Below are 14,647 nucleotides of genomic sequence, written 5' to 3'. Positions count from 1 at the left end.
AGGAGGGCCCAGCTTCCCCCTCTCCACTCAGCCACCAGCCCTCTGTCTTGAGGGTCAGTGGGGGCCTGCCTCCTCCAGCTGGGGTCCCCTCATCAGAAGCAGCTCAAGGAGGCTAGGTACAGGTTAGGGGGTTTCTTGAGCCGATTTCCTGCCAGGGCCCTGTGGGGTGAGTGGAAGTGGGTCACCTTCTAAACAGCCACAGGGTACGGTGTCTGGGGTCAACGGGAGAAAGAACAATTCCTCTGCCCCTGGGAGCCTCCCAGTCTCAGGATCTAAGGTCCAGGACTGTCCTGGGAACTGCTGGACAGACACATCAGGAGGGTCGTTTGCGGAGAAGATTCAGTCTGGACCTCATCCTCAGGCATAGATGGTCCCACCCCCAGGAGACCCTCTGATGGACTGTTAGGGGTTGGGAGCCAGGTGGCCCGTAAGCTGCCTCTCTGGGCATCCGTGCTCCTCTGACCTGCAGGAGGAGAGCTGAGGAGCAGCCACAGCCTGGATGTAGCTGCAGAGCCTGGCAGGGGCAGCTGGGTGGGAAGCAGGCCTGGAACCTGTCCCTGAACCTGTCCAGAAACCCCTGGGACGCACAGGGTGAAGGTCCTTGAGGAGAAACCGTCATGAGGGCTCCACCAGCTGCTCTGGGCAGTGCCTCCAGGACTGCCCAGCCTGAGAAGGGTGTCTGCAGGGTCCATCTCAGGTTCGTCAGCCTGTGAGGTGCTGCCCCTTCCCCGGCAGCAGCGGCCACAGGGCAAGGAGGCCTGGGGCACCCCTGCTGGGCCAGTGGATGGTGACCAGACCAGCATTAGGCACACATGGCTGCTGTGCTGGCACGGGAGGTCATGTGTGCTCACCTGTTGCCACCAATTGGGTCTAGAGGGCTGGTAGGGCCTCATGGTGCCTCAGCTGGAAAACCTGGCATCAGAAGGCCTCCCACAAGACACCTGGGTTCCTGGGCCCTGGGGCATCGGGGGGAGTCTGGCCGAGGACCTTCTGCACTGGTCCCTGGGCCAGGCCTTAAGCTGGAGGCTGGGGCTTTCAGCCTCTCCAAGGTCAAGCTGAGAGTTTGGGGGGAAAGCACAGGATTCAGAGGTCTGAGGTGGGGGCAGGGGGTGCTTGGGTTGGAAGGGTGAGAATGGGGCAATTTGCATATGGGATTTGCAGGGACCCCATTTGTGACCGCCACAGGATGGGGCCCAAGGAGGGACGGGGCTAGAACAATGGCCACTTCAGGGTTGACACATTGCTGGGGCAACTTCTAGAAAGGCAGGCCTACTCCAGACCAAACTGGCTTCCAGCTAGGAGCCAAGAACCTCCCTGGTGCCTGCAGCTGAGTGGGGCTGCTCTGGCTCTGGCTCTCTGCAGATCCATGCGCCCAAGACGGATGGGGGACAATGCTCTGGATGGGGGCAGTGTTTCAGACACTCCCAAAGTCTGCGGAATCCGTGGCTAAACTGGGGTGCCCAGCAGGGGCTCTGCTCCTCAGGGACTTGGGAGTCGGAAAGGGGGGAGGGTGGTGGGTTAGAAGGCAACCCTCTGGCTGAGGACACAGCAGCCCACCAGCACACCCCCAGGACGTGTCAGAGAGGTGTGTGTGTGGGGGGGTGCTGCTGACACGGACAATGACCTGGGGCCATGGCGCTGAAGCTGCCCTGGCTGCACCTGGCTGCTGGGGGTGGAGGGACTACTTCTTGAGCATACCTCTTGTGGAGCCAGGAGGCCCTGGTTCCTGTGTCCTGCCCGATTACTGAGCCTTCCTTGGCCAGAGGAAGTCCTCAGGCCTTTGCACCTCTGGTCCCCAGGCCCGTGCCTGTCCCCGCTGCAGAAACCCATGTGAGACCAACACTCTAGCAGCCCCTCCAGCTTCTGGAATAAACAACTTCAAATGGCAACACTGACTGGTGCCACCCACTGGGTCAGACGGCCGTCAGACAGGTTGGGAGTGGTTTCTGAGCTCATCCTGGGGTCCCAGCACAGGCGAGTCCACGTGACACAGCTAGGCGCTCAGCGCACTTTGTGGGTCCACCTGGACAGAGATCCCTCAGTCGGGTCAGTGGGTTGGGGGGGGGCTTTCTGCAGGCCCCACTCCTTGGACACCAAAGGCCCCGCCCTCACCCTACACCTGCCTGCAGGGCTCCAGGTGACCTGGTTCCCTGGTTGTGCTCCTGGCAGGAAGGGGGGGGAGGGAGAGAGGAACCAAGGACCAATGCCCACAGTGGTGACCACGAACTCCATAGGGAGCCCAGGGTCTCAGTACTGGGCACTCCCAGGGCGGGGGCGGAGGCCTGTGTCACTTTACGGTTATCCATGATTCTCATAGAGAAATTATTGAAAATAAGCGTGGTTAGACCTAATTAAGATAATTAAGAAAAGTAAGGAGGCCCTGGCTGGGTGGTCCAGTAGATAGCAGTGAGGTCACAGGTTCAACTCAGGTCAGGGAACAGACCAGAAGCAATCAATGAGTGCAGAACTAAACGGAACAACTGAGTGGAACAACCAGTTGATATTTCTAATATCAATGGAAAAAAACCCAAAATGCACCCGGCCTGCGTGGCGCAGTAGGTAAAGCGTCAACCTGGAGCACGGAGGCCACTGGTTCAAAATCCTGGGCTTGCTGGTCAAGACACATACGACAAGCAATCAATGAACAACTGAAGTGAATGAACTACGGTTTTTGTTTCACTCTCCCCCCAAATCAATAAATAAAATTTAAAAAATTGAAAAACAAAAACACCTGTCTGAGGATTCTAAGGCTGGCAGGGTGGTGGGAGGGGCAGCTGAGGCTCCCCAGCAGGGCAGGACCACTCCAGTTCACTGAAAAACTGGAACCGGCCACCAGGTGCTCGTAAGTAGTTCAGCTGGTGGACGCTGCCCAGCAGTGGGAACACACAAACTAGACCTGCATGTAGTCATTCGAATCGATTCAAGAAAAACCCAACAATGAATGAAAACAAACACATTTAGTACCATGTGCACAAATACGGAACACGAACTCAGCGCAATGGAGCAGTTACGGGTGCTGACCCTCACAGGCAGGGGGCTAAAGCCATGGACAGGAACCACTGAAATGCTAGTGGCCCCAGCGGGGAGGGAGAGAGATACAAACGGGAAAGCAAAGGACTTCAGACTTCTTGCTTGGGAACCTTGTTTCAAGGTGTTTGTTACATTACTTAGTACTTTTATGTTGCTTTAATTTTTTCAGAATGTTTTTGCCTTGCCCTCAGCTAAGACAAAGGGCACAGAGGAAGACCCCCAGCAAGAGGCAGCTGCCACAGCCCACGGCTCCTGGGTCAGGGGGCCTCCCTCACTGGCCCCTATGCAGAGAGACACAGGGCTGCACGAAGCCCGGGGCAGTGAGGAGGCAGAGCCTGTACCGCATGCTGGAGCCGATGGTGCTTCTCTCCGGTGAGGAGACGGCACCAAGGTGGTTCGAGTCTGGGCCGGACGCCCCAGTCAAGGATACCTCTCCTCCTGCCATCAGTGTGGTGGGAGGATGGGCCCTTCCACGGAGATACCCTCGGGCGCACTGGGTCACCAACGGCTTAGAGATGACCAGGAGGAAGAGACAGCAGTGACCAGGCACTGAAGACCCAAGTTTGCACCACACTGATGCCTCAGTGGAGGAGGGCTCTGAGTGGCCAGGACTGAAGGTGGACACAAATGGAGCTGCTCAAGGGTCAGCCCAGAACACAGGTCCACCTGTGAGGGTCCCCAGCTTGTCGCCAGCCTGCACCAGCTCACACCCTCCCCACCGTTCCAGGTAGCAGCAGCTGGCTCACTAACAGGCCCTCTCAGCAGGGGAAAGGGGATGGGACCGTGCTGGCAGCCACTGGCTTGCCTGGTCATGTCCCCAGAGAGCTGCAGAACCCAGTCCAAGCTGCCCTCAGCTTATGGATCACACAGCCCTTTCCCTTCTCCAGTCCGGTCTCAGTATTCAGAAGACGGAGTGGAGGGACGTCTGCCCTCACTCGGACCAAGCAGGTGGGAGTGAATTCCCAGTCCCCACAGGCCTGAGGAGGAACCCCTAAGGTCGGCTGACCCCTCAGCCCCTGCAAACAGGAGTCCACAGGCACTGTTAAGTAAGACACACAGCTGGTCTGCAGTGAAAACATTTATTTTACAACAGTTATCTGTAGTCAACATCCAGACACACAGGATGGAATTCCCCACGGGAAGCCAGCAGAACCCTCCAGTCTGGCCCTCAGTTGTGCACGGGGAGGCAGGGCCCGAGGTGCCCAGCTCGGCCGAGTCCACCGACAGGACAGAACCAGCGCGGACAATGCTTCCCACGCATTGCACTTCGTCTAAGACATCGTCAATACGTTTCAGTGCAAACTGCCTCCCCTCACTTGGCATGAAGCATGGATCCATCATCCAGGGAAACAACATCTACCAAAGGTGCGCCCACAGGACCCGGGCCCGTCCCCTCCTGGAGGACAGCAGCACGGCCCTGCCGCTCCCCGCAACCCCTCACGGGGCGACCTGTGGTCCCGACATAGACCCGTTTAGAACGTAGTTTGGTCACTGATTGTATCTGATACTTAGAAAATTGATTTTAAAGTTTCCAAAGAGGAAAAGGGTTTCTAGTTCTTCTACCACCTCCTAGAAGTCACACAGGGACACTCACCTGTGGGTCAAGTGATCATGATGAGAGGGTTCCCAGGGATGGGCACCCTCCCCTGGAGAAGCTGACAATGGCCACTGCAGTGGGCTCAGGAGCCACGCCCAGCTGTCCACACAAACACTGCCCAGATGGCAGTGCCATGGCCGCCCTGTGCACCCAGCAGAGGACCTCAGGGACCCTCTCCTGCCCCGACTCGCCAAGAAACAGAGGCCGTTTTGGAGCCAACTTTATTGTACCTGCTGCTTTGCCACCGGGCAGCAGCAGACGTGACTGTTGCGTGATATATACATATACACATATGTACACACACGGAGACACACCCACTGCCCACACCTGCAGCACAGACGACACCAACCGTGCTGGTAAGGACTGTGAAAACGTAGCCTTTGCCAATTAATTCCACAGGATAAGATTCACAACCAAAATAACAAAACAAACAGGTCAGTCCTGGGTCACATGGGTTCACGGCTCAGAATATGAGAAAGGAATGAGATCAGTCACCTGTTTCAGACCCATCACCACCTGCCCCTCCACTATCTGCCTGGGCCCCTCCCGAGAGCCTGCTGTGGGGAGGATGAGCGTTCCCCCAGACTGCGATGGCACTGGGGGGCCCTCCTCGGGCCCCAGCTCATCTGACACAGACCGCCTACGTTAGGACATCGAGAATGGCCCCGGCAGGGCCGTCCCCACGCAGGAGCCTGGCAGTGATGCCCAGCAGCCGACAGTGCCACAACCCTGGCCGCTCTCCAGCTGCTTCTGACAGGTCGCAGTGGGCGTGGCTGCACGGGCGGTCAGACAGCTGGAAAGGCTCACACACTGAGCGGTAGGTAATATCTAAAGCAGTCTGCAACGAGAACAGAGCTGAAAAGACAAGATGAGACCACATCGCTGGACGAACAGAAGCCTGCACACCAGAAGCTGCCGCTGGGCACCGCCTCCTACAGGCCGGTCAGTGCTGCTGGACACCCTGGGGCGGCCAGCCTGCCCTTGGGGAAACAGACGGGCTTCCTCATGCACAGACCCCAGCCCCAGGGCCACACGCACTAGCTGCCATCTGACACCAGCACTGGCTCAAGGGGCCCCAGCTCTGCACAGGGTCGCCCCTCACTGAGCACACAAACTACCACCTGTCCAGACTCAGCAACTCTGCTCACCAGAGAAAGACCACGCAGAAAGAGAAGCGCAGGTGGGGTCTGTCCTGAATCCAGTGGATTGACAGGTCCTGCCCTCAGGCCGGCAGGCAGCCGGCACCACCCTCCCGACTGACCTTAGCCTCACAAACTCCACAGACACCTGCCTGTCTCTCCCAGGCCACCCTGGCCCCGGGGAGCTGCCGGTCTGCAGGAAGGACCAGCAGGATTCCGTGCCTGGCAAGACAGCTAGCGGGCACCCCGACACGTGACGGGCTCGACTGGGCAGAGGCTGGGTGGCAGCGACAGCACAGCTATGGCACAGGGTGGCTTCCTAACATCGAAGATTTAAACTAGGTTCTCGGTTGTTCCGGGAAAAACAGCTCCGTTTCCAAGTCACTTCCAGAAGCATCCTAAGGGTAGCCCGTGGCCTGCAGCTCAGGCCGCGTCCTGCGGCAGCCGGCCTGGTCTCACTGCCTCCCTTATTCCAGGGCGGGTCAAACAAATGAGCTTCATATTCTTTTAGGAGAGGCCTGATTTTAGCAAGTTAGTTCTAATTTAACATCAGAGTGCAGAGTTCCCCTCTCACTGAATGTCATGATCACTTCAATGAGCAAAAAACCCCCAAAATGGGACCAAACAACGGCCCAGGTGCTGGTACTGCCCTGCAAGAGCGGCCAGGCCCCAACACACCAGCTCTGTTCCGACACTGTCGCCCTTCCAGCCACTTCCCAGCCAGCAGCTGGCACGGCCCTGGTGGGCAGGCACGGGCAGCAGGTGAGATCAGGATCCAGGAACACGTTCTAGTTCGTCCAGACTAGGGAGCCACACCACCCAGCCTCCTGTAGCTAGTCCTTCGCTCTCTGCCACGCATGGACACACAGCAGCAGCTTTTAGGTTCATTCTGCAAAAACCAGGCCCATGTGGGCACCCAGCCCTTCACAGGCGGGGCACACACCCAGCAGGGGCTCTGCTGCTTGGTACGTCGTGGCCCCCATCTCAGCTCCCACAGCAGGGGCACCACCCACAGTCTGGGGGACAGACAAGAACCGACTTCCAACAGTTCACAAAAAGTGCTCTGTCCTCAGCACAGTGAGGGGCCCGATGTGGCTGCTGGTTAACAAGCAAAGGGCCCAGCCCCCCCCTGGCCCCCCCAGGCCCGAGTGTGCTTTTGGTCCAGTGGGACCTTCCCCAGGGCCCTGATGTGTCTCGCTCTGTCTGGGGGGGCGGCTGAAGGAAGAGGGTGGGCAGGGGCTCTGGAGGCAGAGAGAAGATTGGACAGCAAGGCGCTACCAGCAGCTTGGACTCTCAGACCGACGAGGACTAACTGGGCCGCTGCTGCTCAGATGTCCTGATGTTTCAAAGAGGCTCTAGGGCCTGGAGGAATGTGGAGGGCGATGCAGGGAAGGGAAGGGGAGATTGCCAGGGTGTGGCTGTCAATCCAGCTCGTGGCCTGGGGTACACTTGAAGCACAGGGGACTCAGGCCAGACATAGGCAGAGAAGATGGTCTCAGGATCAGGAGCCTCCAACAGCCCCCACCACACACTCACCCTCGGGAACAGCCCAACACATGGCCACACACACGGTGAGCAAAGCCTGTGCCAGCTGCCCGCACCACCAACACCTCCGGCATGTGACGAGCAGGGAGGACACACCCAGCTCCCCGCTGGTGGGCGAGTCCAGAGGCCCTGCCTGTGGCCACCCCGCTGAACCGGCCCAGAAGCACCAGGAAGGGAGCAGGCCCTCCTGCCGCTGGGGACACCTCACCGCACGGCCGACTCACTGCAGCCCCAGACGGCGGCACCGCCACCTGGTCCACGCGGCTACACCGCAGCACGTCCACAACACAGACAGACATGGAACAGAACCCCACACATGCTATTAGAAAAGGAAAGAACAGAAGACGGCGACCGTAGCTAAACTGCTTTAAATACTGCATGCTACGCACTTCACGTGTCGGGGGTCGGCGGGCAGACGGGCACAGAGGCGGGAGGGGCCCCTTCCCTGGGGCCAGAGCGGCACCCTCCCCACCTCCGTGACTATAGTTCATGATTCTAAGTTTGAAGTGGCCGGGTGCTGATTGATCCACAAATCACAGCTTCTCCTGAACTTAATTGAACCCGTCGGTGTGGTAGCTGGGGTGGGAGTCAGCTGTGAGCTGGGTGGTCTCTGTGGCGGACGCTGGCTGTATGACAATCGGCGTGTCTGTGGCCTCTGAAAAGCAATCACACGCGTGTTCATCACACAAGGACGGTGGCCTCACAAATGCATTATGTGCCCCCATCAACACGTCCTCCTACGACAACACTCCGTCACCAGGTTGCTGTGCTGGGGTCAGAGGTGGCAGGACAAGCACTCGGAGGGGAGGCTACTTGCTGACCTCCCCCCAACACGACCTTCCTCATCACTCAGGCCACTGCTGGCCCGCGGCCCCGCCCCACTCTTGGTCCCGGGCGGGCACTACGGCTACCGCAGGTGGCGGGTGGGGGCAGCCCTCTGTGTCTGCTTTTACCTCCGTGTCCACGTGCACACCTCAACGGGCCCAGCTGCCACACACACATCCCGGCACCGTGTCAGTGCCCTCCTGTTTGACAAGACAGGTGGACACCGTTGAGGGCCCGTGCTGGCGCTGCCCCACACGCGGGCCAGGCCTCGGGCGCGCACTCACCCCGCTCGTCCGACTGCAGCTGTGCCTCCAGGTCCTCGGGGGACACGTAAAACTCGGTCTCCTCGCCCTCGGGGGCCTTGGGCTTGCACTTCCCGCAGCAGCAGTTGAAGCAGCAGCAGAGGCAGCAGCAGCAGTAGCAGCAGGTGAGGAGCCCGCAGAAGACAAACAGGGCCTGGGGGCAAGGGCAGCGCTGGACGGACTGCTCCAGACCAGGACCCCACCCCCGGGCACCCCCACCGCACGCCCACTGCCCTGTGGTCGCCCACGAGAGCGACAGACAGACAGGCCGGGCACTGGTCCCGTCCTGGTCAGGAGAGCAAGACAGGGAGGCAGGAGACGGGGGCGCCAGGTGCGTGAAGAACGGTTTACAAAGGTGGCCCTGACCGGCTGCCAACACACAGCTCAGCACCGTCTCAGCCAGACCCTTTGTCCCCACCAGTGACAGGGGCTCTGAATAAATATAGGCAAATGTTGAAAAATAAAACCAGTAAATATGCCCAAACTTTCTCAAGATTTTACACAAGTCTCCCTAGTAACAAAAAAAATCTGTCCCTATGACGGTGACTTCCCATCTCTCTCTGAGGACTGGGGGCAACGCAGGGAAATGTCACGCTGACAAGCAACAGGCAGGTGACCGCCCGCCAGCAGCACCGTCAGGAGAGCTGAGCACGCACACCACGTGGACGGCGAGCCCCGCCCGTCCTCACCTTAGCCCACCAACTGGACAGCACGAAGTAGGTGTTCACGTTCTCCTCCCCAAACTGCTCGGCCACATAGAGTCCCAGCGAGCCGTATTTGTCGTAGATGTTTCTCTTCGTGGCGTCCGTCAGGATGGCGTGTGCGTTGTTGATCTCCTTGAACTTGTCTGCAGCCTCTGGGTTGTCAGGGTTCTTGTCAGGGTGATATTTCAAAGCCAGTTTCCTGCAAACCAAACCCAATTCTTGGCCTCGTGTTTCAGGATCACCCACTATGTGGAGATGCCAGCGGAAGAAACACTGACCCATGGCTGTCTACTGCCCTTCTCTCCACCGCAGTGGAGATGGTCAGGGTCAAAAGAAATCTCTGCAATCATTTCAAACTTGCAACAGTGTCAAGGCAAGCCCTACTCTGACCTCTAGTGTCCCAGCGGTTAACTGCACACTTGCAACATGAAGTGACAGGCAGGAGGTCTGATAAAGGCACCTGTTTAGTAATCACAGGGCTAGTGATGGTGCCATGTCTTAAGAGCTTCGTCAGTGAAACCGCATTAAAGGTTAAGTTCAAGTTCAGCTGGGAGGCTATAACAGATTGTCACCAGTGTGTGGAACCAAATCAGTCACTGTCCAGCACCCCCTGTTCGGCGGGTCAGACCTGCTTCCCCGCAAGTCTGTCCACCCCAGAGCAGACAGTCTGTAAAAATGTTACTGTAACAATGTTAAGCTATAAGGGAACTTGCTACACATACAAAGATGTTAAATACTGATTTGGCTAGGAAAAAATAAACATACGGTGGTTCCCGGTCAATGCAAATCACACCCACGAGGCCCAAGGTCCCCAAGAGCACGGCCCCTTACCGATAGGACTTTTTAATGTCGTCTGACGTTGCGTTCTTGTCCAGCCCGAGTACATGGTACAGCGATTCTCCAGAGGTCGAGAGTGAGCGCTGTCTCTGGTCGGCCATGGTAGGCTAGTCTACAAAGAAGTACAAAAAAAACACAAAAAACAAAAAACCCAAAGAAAGCATAAATAAAGTGTGCAGACGTGGCATTTAACCACAGCAGACTGTGGGCAGTGGTCCCACTGGGCAAGAAGCAGTTTCCAACTGTGCACGCTGAGGGCTACAATGCCACTACCCAAACTCAACTGTAAAAATTAAGGTTTGCCTGACCTGTGGTGGTGCAATGGCTAAAGCGCTGACCTGGAACACTGAGGTCGCCGGTTCAAAACCCTGGGGTTGCCTGGTCAAGGCACATGTGGGAGTTGATGCTTTTTTTTTTTTAAATTTTTTATTTATTTATTCATTTTAGAGAGAGAGAGAGAGAGAGGAGAGAGGAGAGACAGAGAGAAGGGGGGAGGAGCTGGAAGCATCAACTCCCATATGTGCCTCGACCAGGCAAGCCCCGGGTTTTGAACTGGCGACCTCATCATTTCCAGGTCAACGCTTTATCCACTGCGCCACCACAGGTCAGGCATGGAGTTGATGCTTCTTGCCGCCCCCCCTCTCCCCCCCAACATGAATAAATAAAGTCTTAAAAAATTAAGTGGATTTATTGTAACCCCTAAAGCAGCCTCTAAGTAGAAAATGCAAAGAGGTATGGCTAAAAAGCTCAAAGAAAAATAAAGAAATTGTCAGAATGAATAAAAATGCAAGACCCAGCTATATGCTGTCTGCAAAAAACCAAACTTTAAAAACAGAGAGTCTCTAGCTTGAGCAGGTGGTGGCGCAGTGGACTGAGCGTCAACCTGGGTTGCTGAGGATCCAGGCTTGAAACCCTGAAGCCAGACCAGGCGACGGTGCAGTGGATAGAGCATCGGACTGGGATGCAGAGAACCCAGGTTTGAAACTCCAAGGTTGCTGGCTTGAGCGCGGGCTCACCATATTGATTGAGCAAGGGGTCACTGGCTCAGCTAGAGCCCCTCACACGCCTCCTCAAGGCAGGTATGAAAAAGCAATCAATGAACTCAAGTGCTGCAACTATGAGCTGATGCTTCTCATCTCTCTCATTTCCTGTCTGTCTCTCTTGGAAAAAACAAAACAAACAAAAAAACGACTCTCAGAATATACATAAATACAGAATTAAAGGGAGAGATAGACAACTCCACAGCTACAAAAACCTTAATACTGCCCTGGCCAGGTAACTCAGTTGGTTAGAACACCATCCTGAGCGCAGAGGTAGCTGGTTCGACCCCCACCGGGGCCCATACAGGAAAATCAGTGTCACTGTCTTTCTCCTCCTTCCTCTCGCACTAAAATCAATAAACATGTTTATGCATGTATGTATGTATGTATGTATTTATTTATTTTGGGGGTTTTGGGGGTATTTTTCTGAGGTTAGAAGCGGGAGGCAGAGAGCCAGACTCCCGCCTGCGCCTGACCCGGCACGCCCACCAGGGGTTGACGCTCTGCCCATCTGGGCTGTTGCTCCGTTGTGGTGGGAGCCATTCTAGTGCCTGAGGCGAAGGCCAGGGAGCCATCCTCAGCGCCCAGGCCAACTTTGCTCCAATGGAGCCTCGGCTGTGGGAAGTGAAGAGAGAGAGAGAGAGAGAGAGAGACAGAGGAAGAGAGAGAGAGGAAGGAGAGGGGAAGGGTGGAGAAGCAGATGGGCGCTTCTCCTATGTACCCTGGCCGGGAATCGAACCCCAGGACTTCCACATGCCGGGCCAATGCTCTACCACTGAGCCAAATGGCCAGGGCTTCAATAAACATTTTTAAAAATATTAAAATTGACAGAACAAAAAATTTTTAAAACCCTTAGGCACTGACAATCTGAAGAACCATGACCTCACTGATACTTAGATGACACCTACAGTATACTTTTTAAAAATCAATGAGACACACAAGTTGAACCTTAAAAGAAGTTTCAATAAATTCAAGTGGACTAAAATACACAGTAGGTTCCCTGATCTTCATATAATCAAATTAGGAACCAGACAGTAAGGTATCTAGGAAAACCTCAAGTCTTTCCTTACTTAACAACACACTTCTTAGTGACCTGTAGCTCAAATGAGAAATCACAGGGAAATTAGGAAATACTTTGAATGAATAATAACAGATGACAGGCAGAGAACACAAGATTGACAAATAACTGGTGAGACTGATAAAAATATAACCTAGAAAAAGGGGTCATCAGTACAGATCCCACGGGCATGAAGACTAACGGAAGATCGTGGACCAACTCTACTAGAAATTAGAAATGGACAAATACCTTGAATAATACAATTTACCAAACTAACACAGAATAAAATAAAAAATCTAAATAGCCTTCAGCCATTAAAAACCGTTGGATCTGAAACAGAAAACGTTCCCAGGCCGGAAAAATTTTCAACTAAATATTCAAGGAAGAAGTGACGTCAATTTTAGATAAACTTTTTCAAAAACAGAAAGGGAGAAAACTTGTTTCTGGAGGCCAGCATACTCAAGACCCAAACCTGACAGACATCACAGTACCAAAAAGAACACCTTCACAAACACAGATGCAAAGCAACACCTAAGTTATACAGATCATAATCTAATAGAAATTATTGCAGGGATATGTTTCATTCACTTTTCAAAGTAAATGAATACCAGTCACTATATTAACCGAACAAATGAGATAATCACAAATTTTTCTTTTTTTGAGAGAGAGAGAGAGAGAGAGAGAGAGGGGAAGGGAGAGGGAGGAACATTGAGCTGCTCCTGGATGTGCCAGGACAGGGGACTCGAACCAGCAACCTCCACTCTGGGACAATGCCCCGAAGTCATCCAGCCAGGGCTTAACTTTTACTGATATTTTAGAGGCAGAGAGAGGTGCGGGGAAGGGAAGCATTTGCTGTTCCATTCAGTCATGCTTTTTTTTTCTTTTTCTAATTAATTTTAATGGGGTGACATTGATAAATCAGGGTACATATGTTCAGAGAAAACATCTCTAGTTTATTTTGACATTTGATTATGCTGCATTCCCATCACCCAAAGTCCGACTGTCTTCCATCACCTTCTAACTGGTTTTCTTTGTGCCCCTCCCTTCCTCCAACCCCCTCCCTCTCCTTCCCCCCCCCCCCCCGTAACCCCCACACTCTTGTCCATGTCTCTGAGTCTCATTTTTATGTCCCACCTATGTATGGAATCATATAGTTCTTAGTTTTTTCTGATTTACTTATTTTGCTCAGTATAATGTTATCAAGGTCCATCCATATTGTTGTAAATGATCTGATGTCATCATTTCTTATGGCTGAGTAGTATTCCACAGTATATATGTACCAAAGCTTTTTAATCCACTCGTCCACTGAGGGACACTGGGGCTGTTTCCAGATCTGCGCTGTTGTAAACTTCAGTCATGCGTTTTTTTGTTTGCTTCCCCTGTGTGCCCGCCCTGACGGGATGGAACCACACCTTGTTTCAGGACAATGCTCTTAACCTACTGAGTTAACGAGCTAACCCTCTAAGGCAGGGGGTCCCTCTGAGGCCATTTATCTGACCCCCCACCGCATTTCCAGAAGGGGCACCTCTTTCATTGGTGGTCAGTGAAAGGAGCACTGTATGTGGCGGCACTCCAAAGGTCTGAGAGACAGTGAACTGGCCCCCTGTGTAAAAAGTTTGGGGACCCCTGCTCTAAGGCCTGCTTGATTTTTAAAATTATGTTCTTTTCTATGCTTTTCTGTATTGTCTGAGCTTGTAATAAGTCTGGTTCATTTGTATACAATGACAAGACAATGAGCAGCCACAAGACCTCCCCTCAGAGTGCTGCCTAGGGCTACAGTGAAAACGGGTCCCTAACCAGGATGGCCTAAGTAATAAGCACCTGTGAGGTAACCTGAGTGTGCTGGGCTGTCAAAAAACTAGAACTCTGGTCTGCTCAGCCCACTGACAATGTCCGAACCCCAAGGGTCTGAGCTCGTCCTCATGTGCTGACTGCCCTCTTGCAACAAACAGTCCCCACAGAGCCCCTTGTCATCAGAACATGAGAGAAAGCTGTTCCTTTGCGGCCTGTCCGTTTTGGCCACTGGCCACTCTAAGAGACCTAGCTGGAGGATCCGGTCAACCAGGCTCTAGCCAACCCTGAATTTTCCTAAGAACTGGCAAACAGACAGAGAGACAGAGAGAGGGACAGCTAGGGACAGACAGGAAGGGAGAGAGAGAGAGGAGAAGCATCAATTCTTCCTTGCGGCATCTTAGTTGTTCACTGATTGCTTTCTCTTAGGTGCCTTGACCAGGGGGCCAGAGCAGAGTGAGTGATCCCTGCTCAAGCCAGTGACTTTGGGCTCAAGCCGGATGAGCCCGCGCTCAAACCTGCGACTTCGGGGTTACGAACCCACATGTCCCCCAGTCCCAGCCCAACGCACTATCTACTGTGCCACCGCCTGGTCAGGCTAGAACTGGCAAACATCTTAACACGACTCTCTCCCAACCCCACTCCACAACACTCTGACATCACCAACAGCAAAGAGAGACGCTAGCCTCCTTGTGCTCCGTGAGACAAGCAACAGCAGTGATGGGTCTGGACAGCTCAAGCCTCAATTACCGAAGCCCAGCGGTCAGTCACTGGATTTAC

The 14,647-nt window shown here is 54.4% G+C and overlaps 1 protein-coding gene across 4 annotated transcripts in view; it reads right to left on the bottom strand.

The window, feature by feature from the left end:
- Nucleotides 1–4,095: 4,095 nt before the first annotated feature.
- Nucleotides 4,096–14,647, bottom strand: part of DNAJC5 (DnaJ heat shock protein family (Hsp40) member C5) — a 32,906-nt gene continuing 22,354 nt past the window's right edge. For 3 of the 4 annotated variants that reach the window (XM_066237995.1, XM_066237996.1, XM_066237997.1), the window contains exons 2-5: nucleotides 9,974–10,091; nucleotides 9,128–9,341; nucleotides 8,421–8,592; nucleotides 4,096–7,966 (exon numbers count right to left, since the gene is read on the bottom strand). In XM_066237995.1, the coding sequence (XP_066094092.1) occupies nucleotides 7,863–7,966; nucleotides 8,421–8,592; nucleotides 9,128–9,341; nucleotides 9,974–10,080 (597 nt within the window). In that variant the 5' untranslated portion in view covers nucleotides 10,081–10,091 and the 3' untranslated portion in view covers nucleotides 4,096–7,862. Of the gene's footprint in view, nucleotides 7,967–8,264; nucleotides 8,337–8,420; nucleotides 8,593–9,127; nucleotides 9,342–9,973; nucleotides 10,092–14,647 lie in introns of all 4 variants that reach the window. The other variant, XR_010726311.1, reaches the window with a different exon arrangement.

This window comes from Saccopteryx bilineata, chromosome 6, assembly GCF_036850765.1.
Source record: "Saccopteryx bilineata isolate mSacBil1 chromosome 6, mSacBil1_pri_phased_curated, whole genome shotgun sequence".
NCBI classification, from domain to species: domain Eukaryota; kingdom Metazoa; phylum Chordata; class Mammalia; order Chiroptera; family Emballonuridae; genus Saccopteryx; species Saccopteryx bilineata.
The sequence above is the reverse complement of the archived record's forward strand: the minus strand, read 5'-3'. Positions and strand labels throughout refer to the sequence as shown.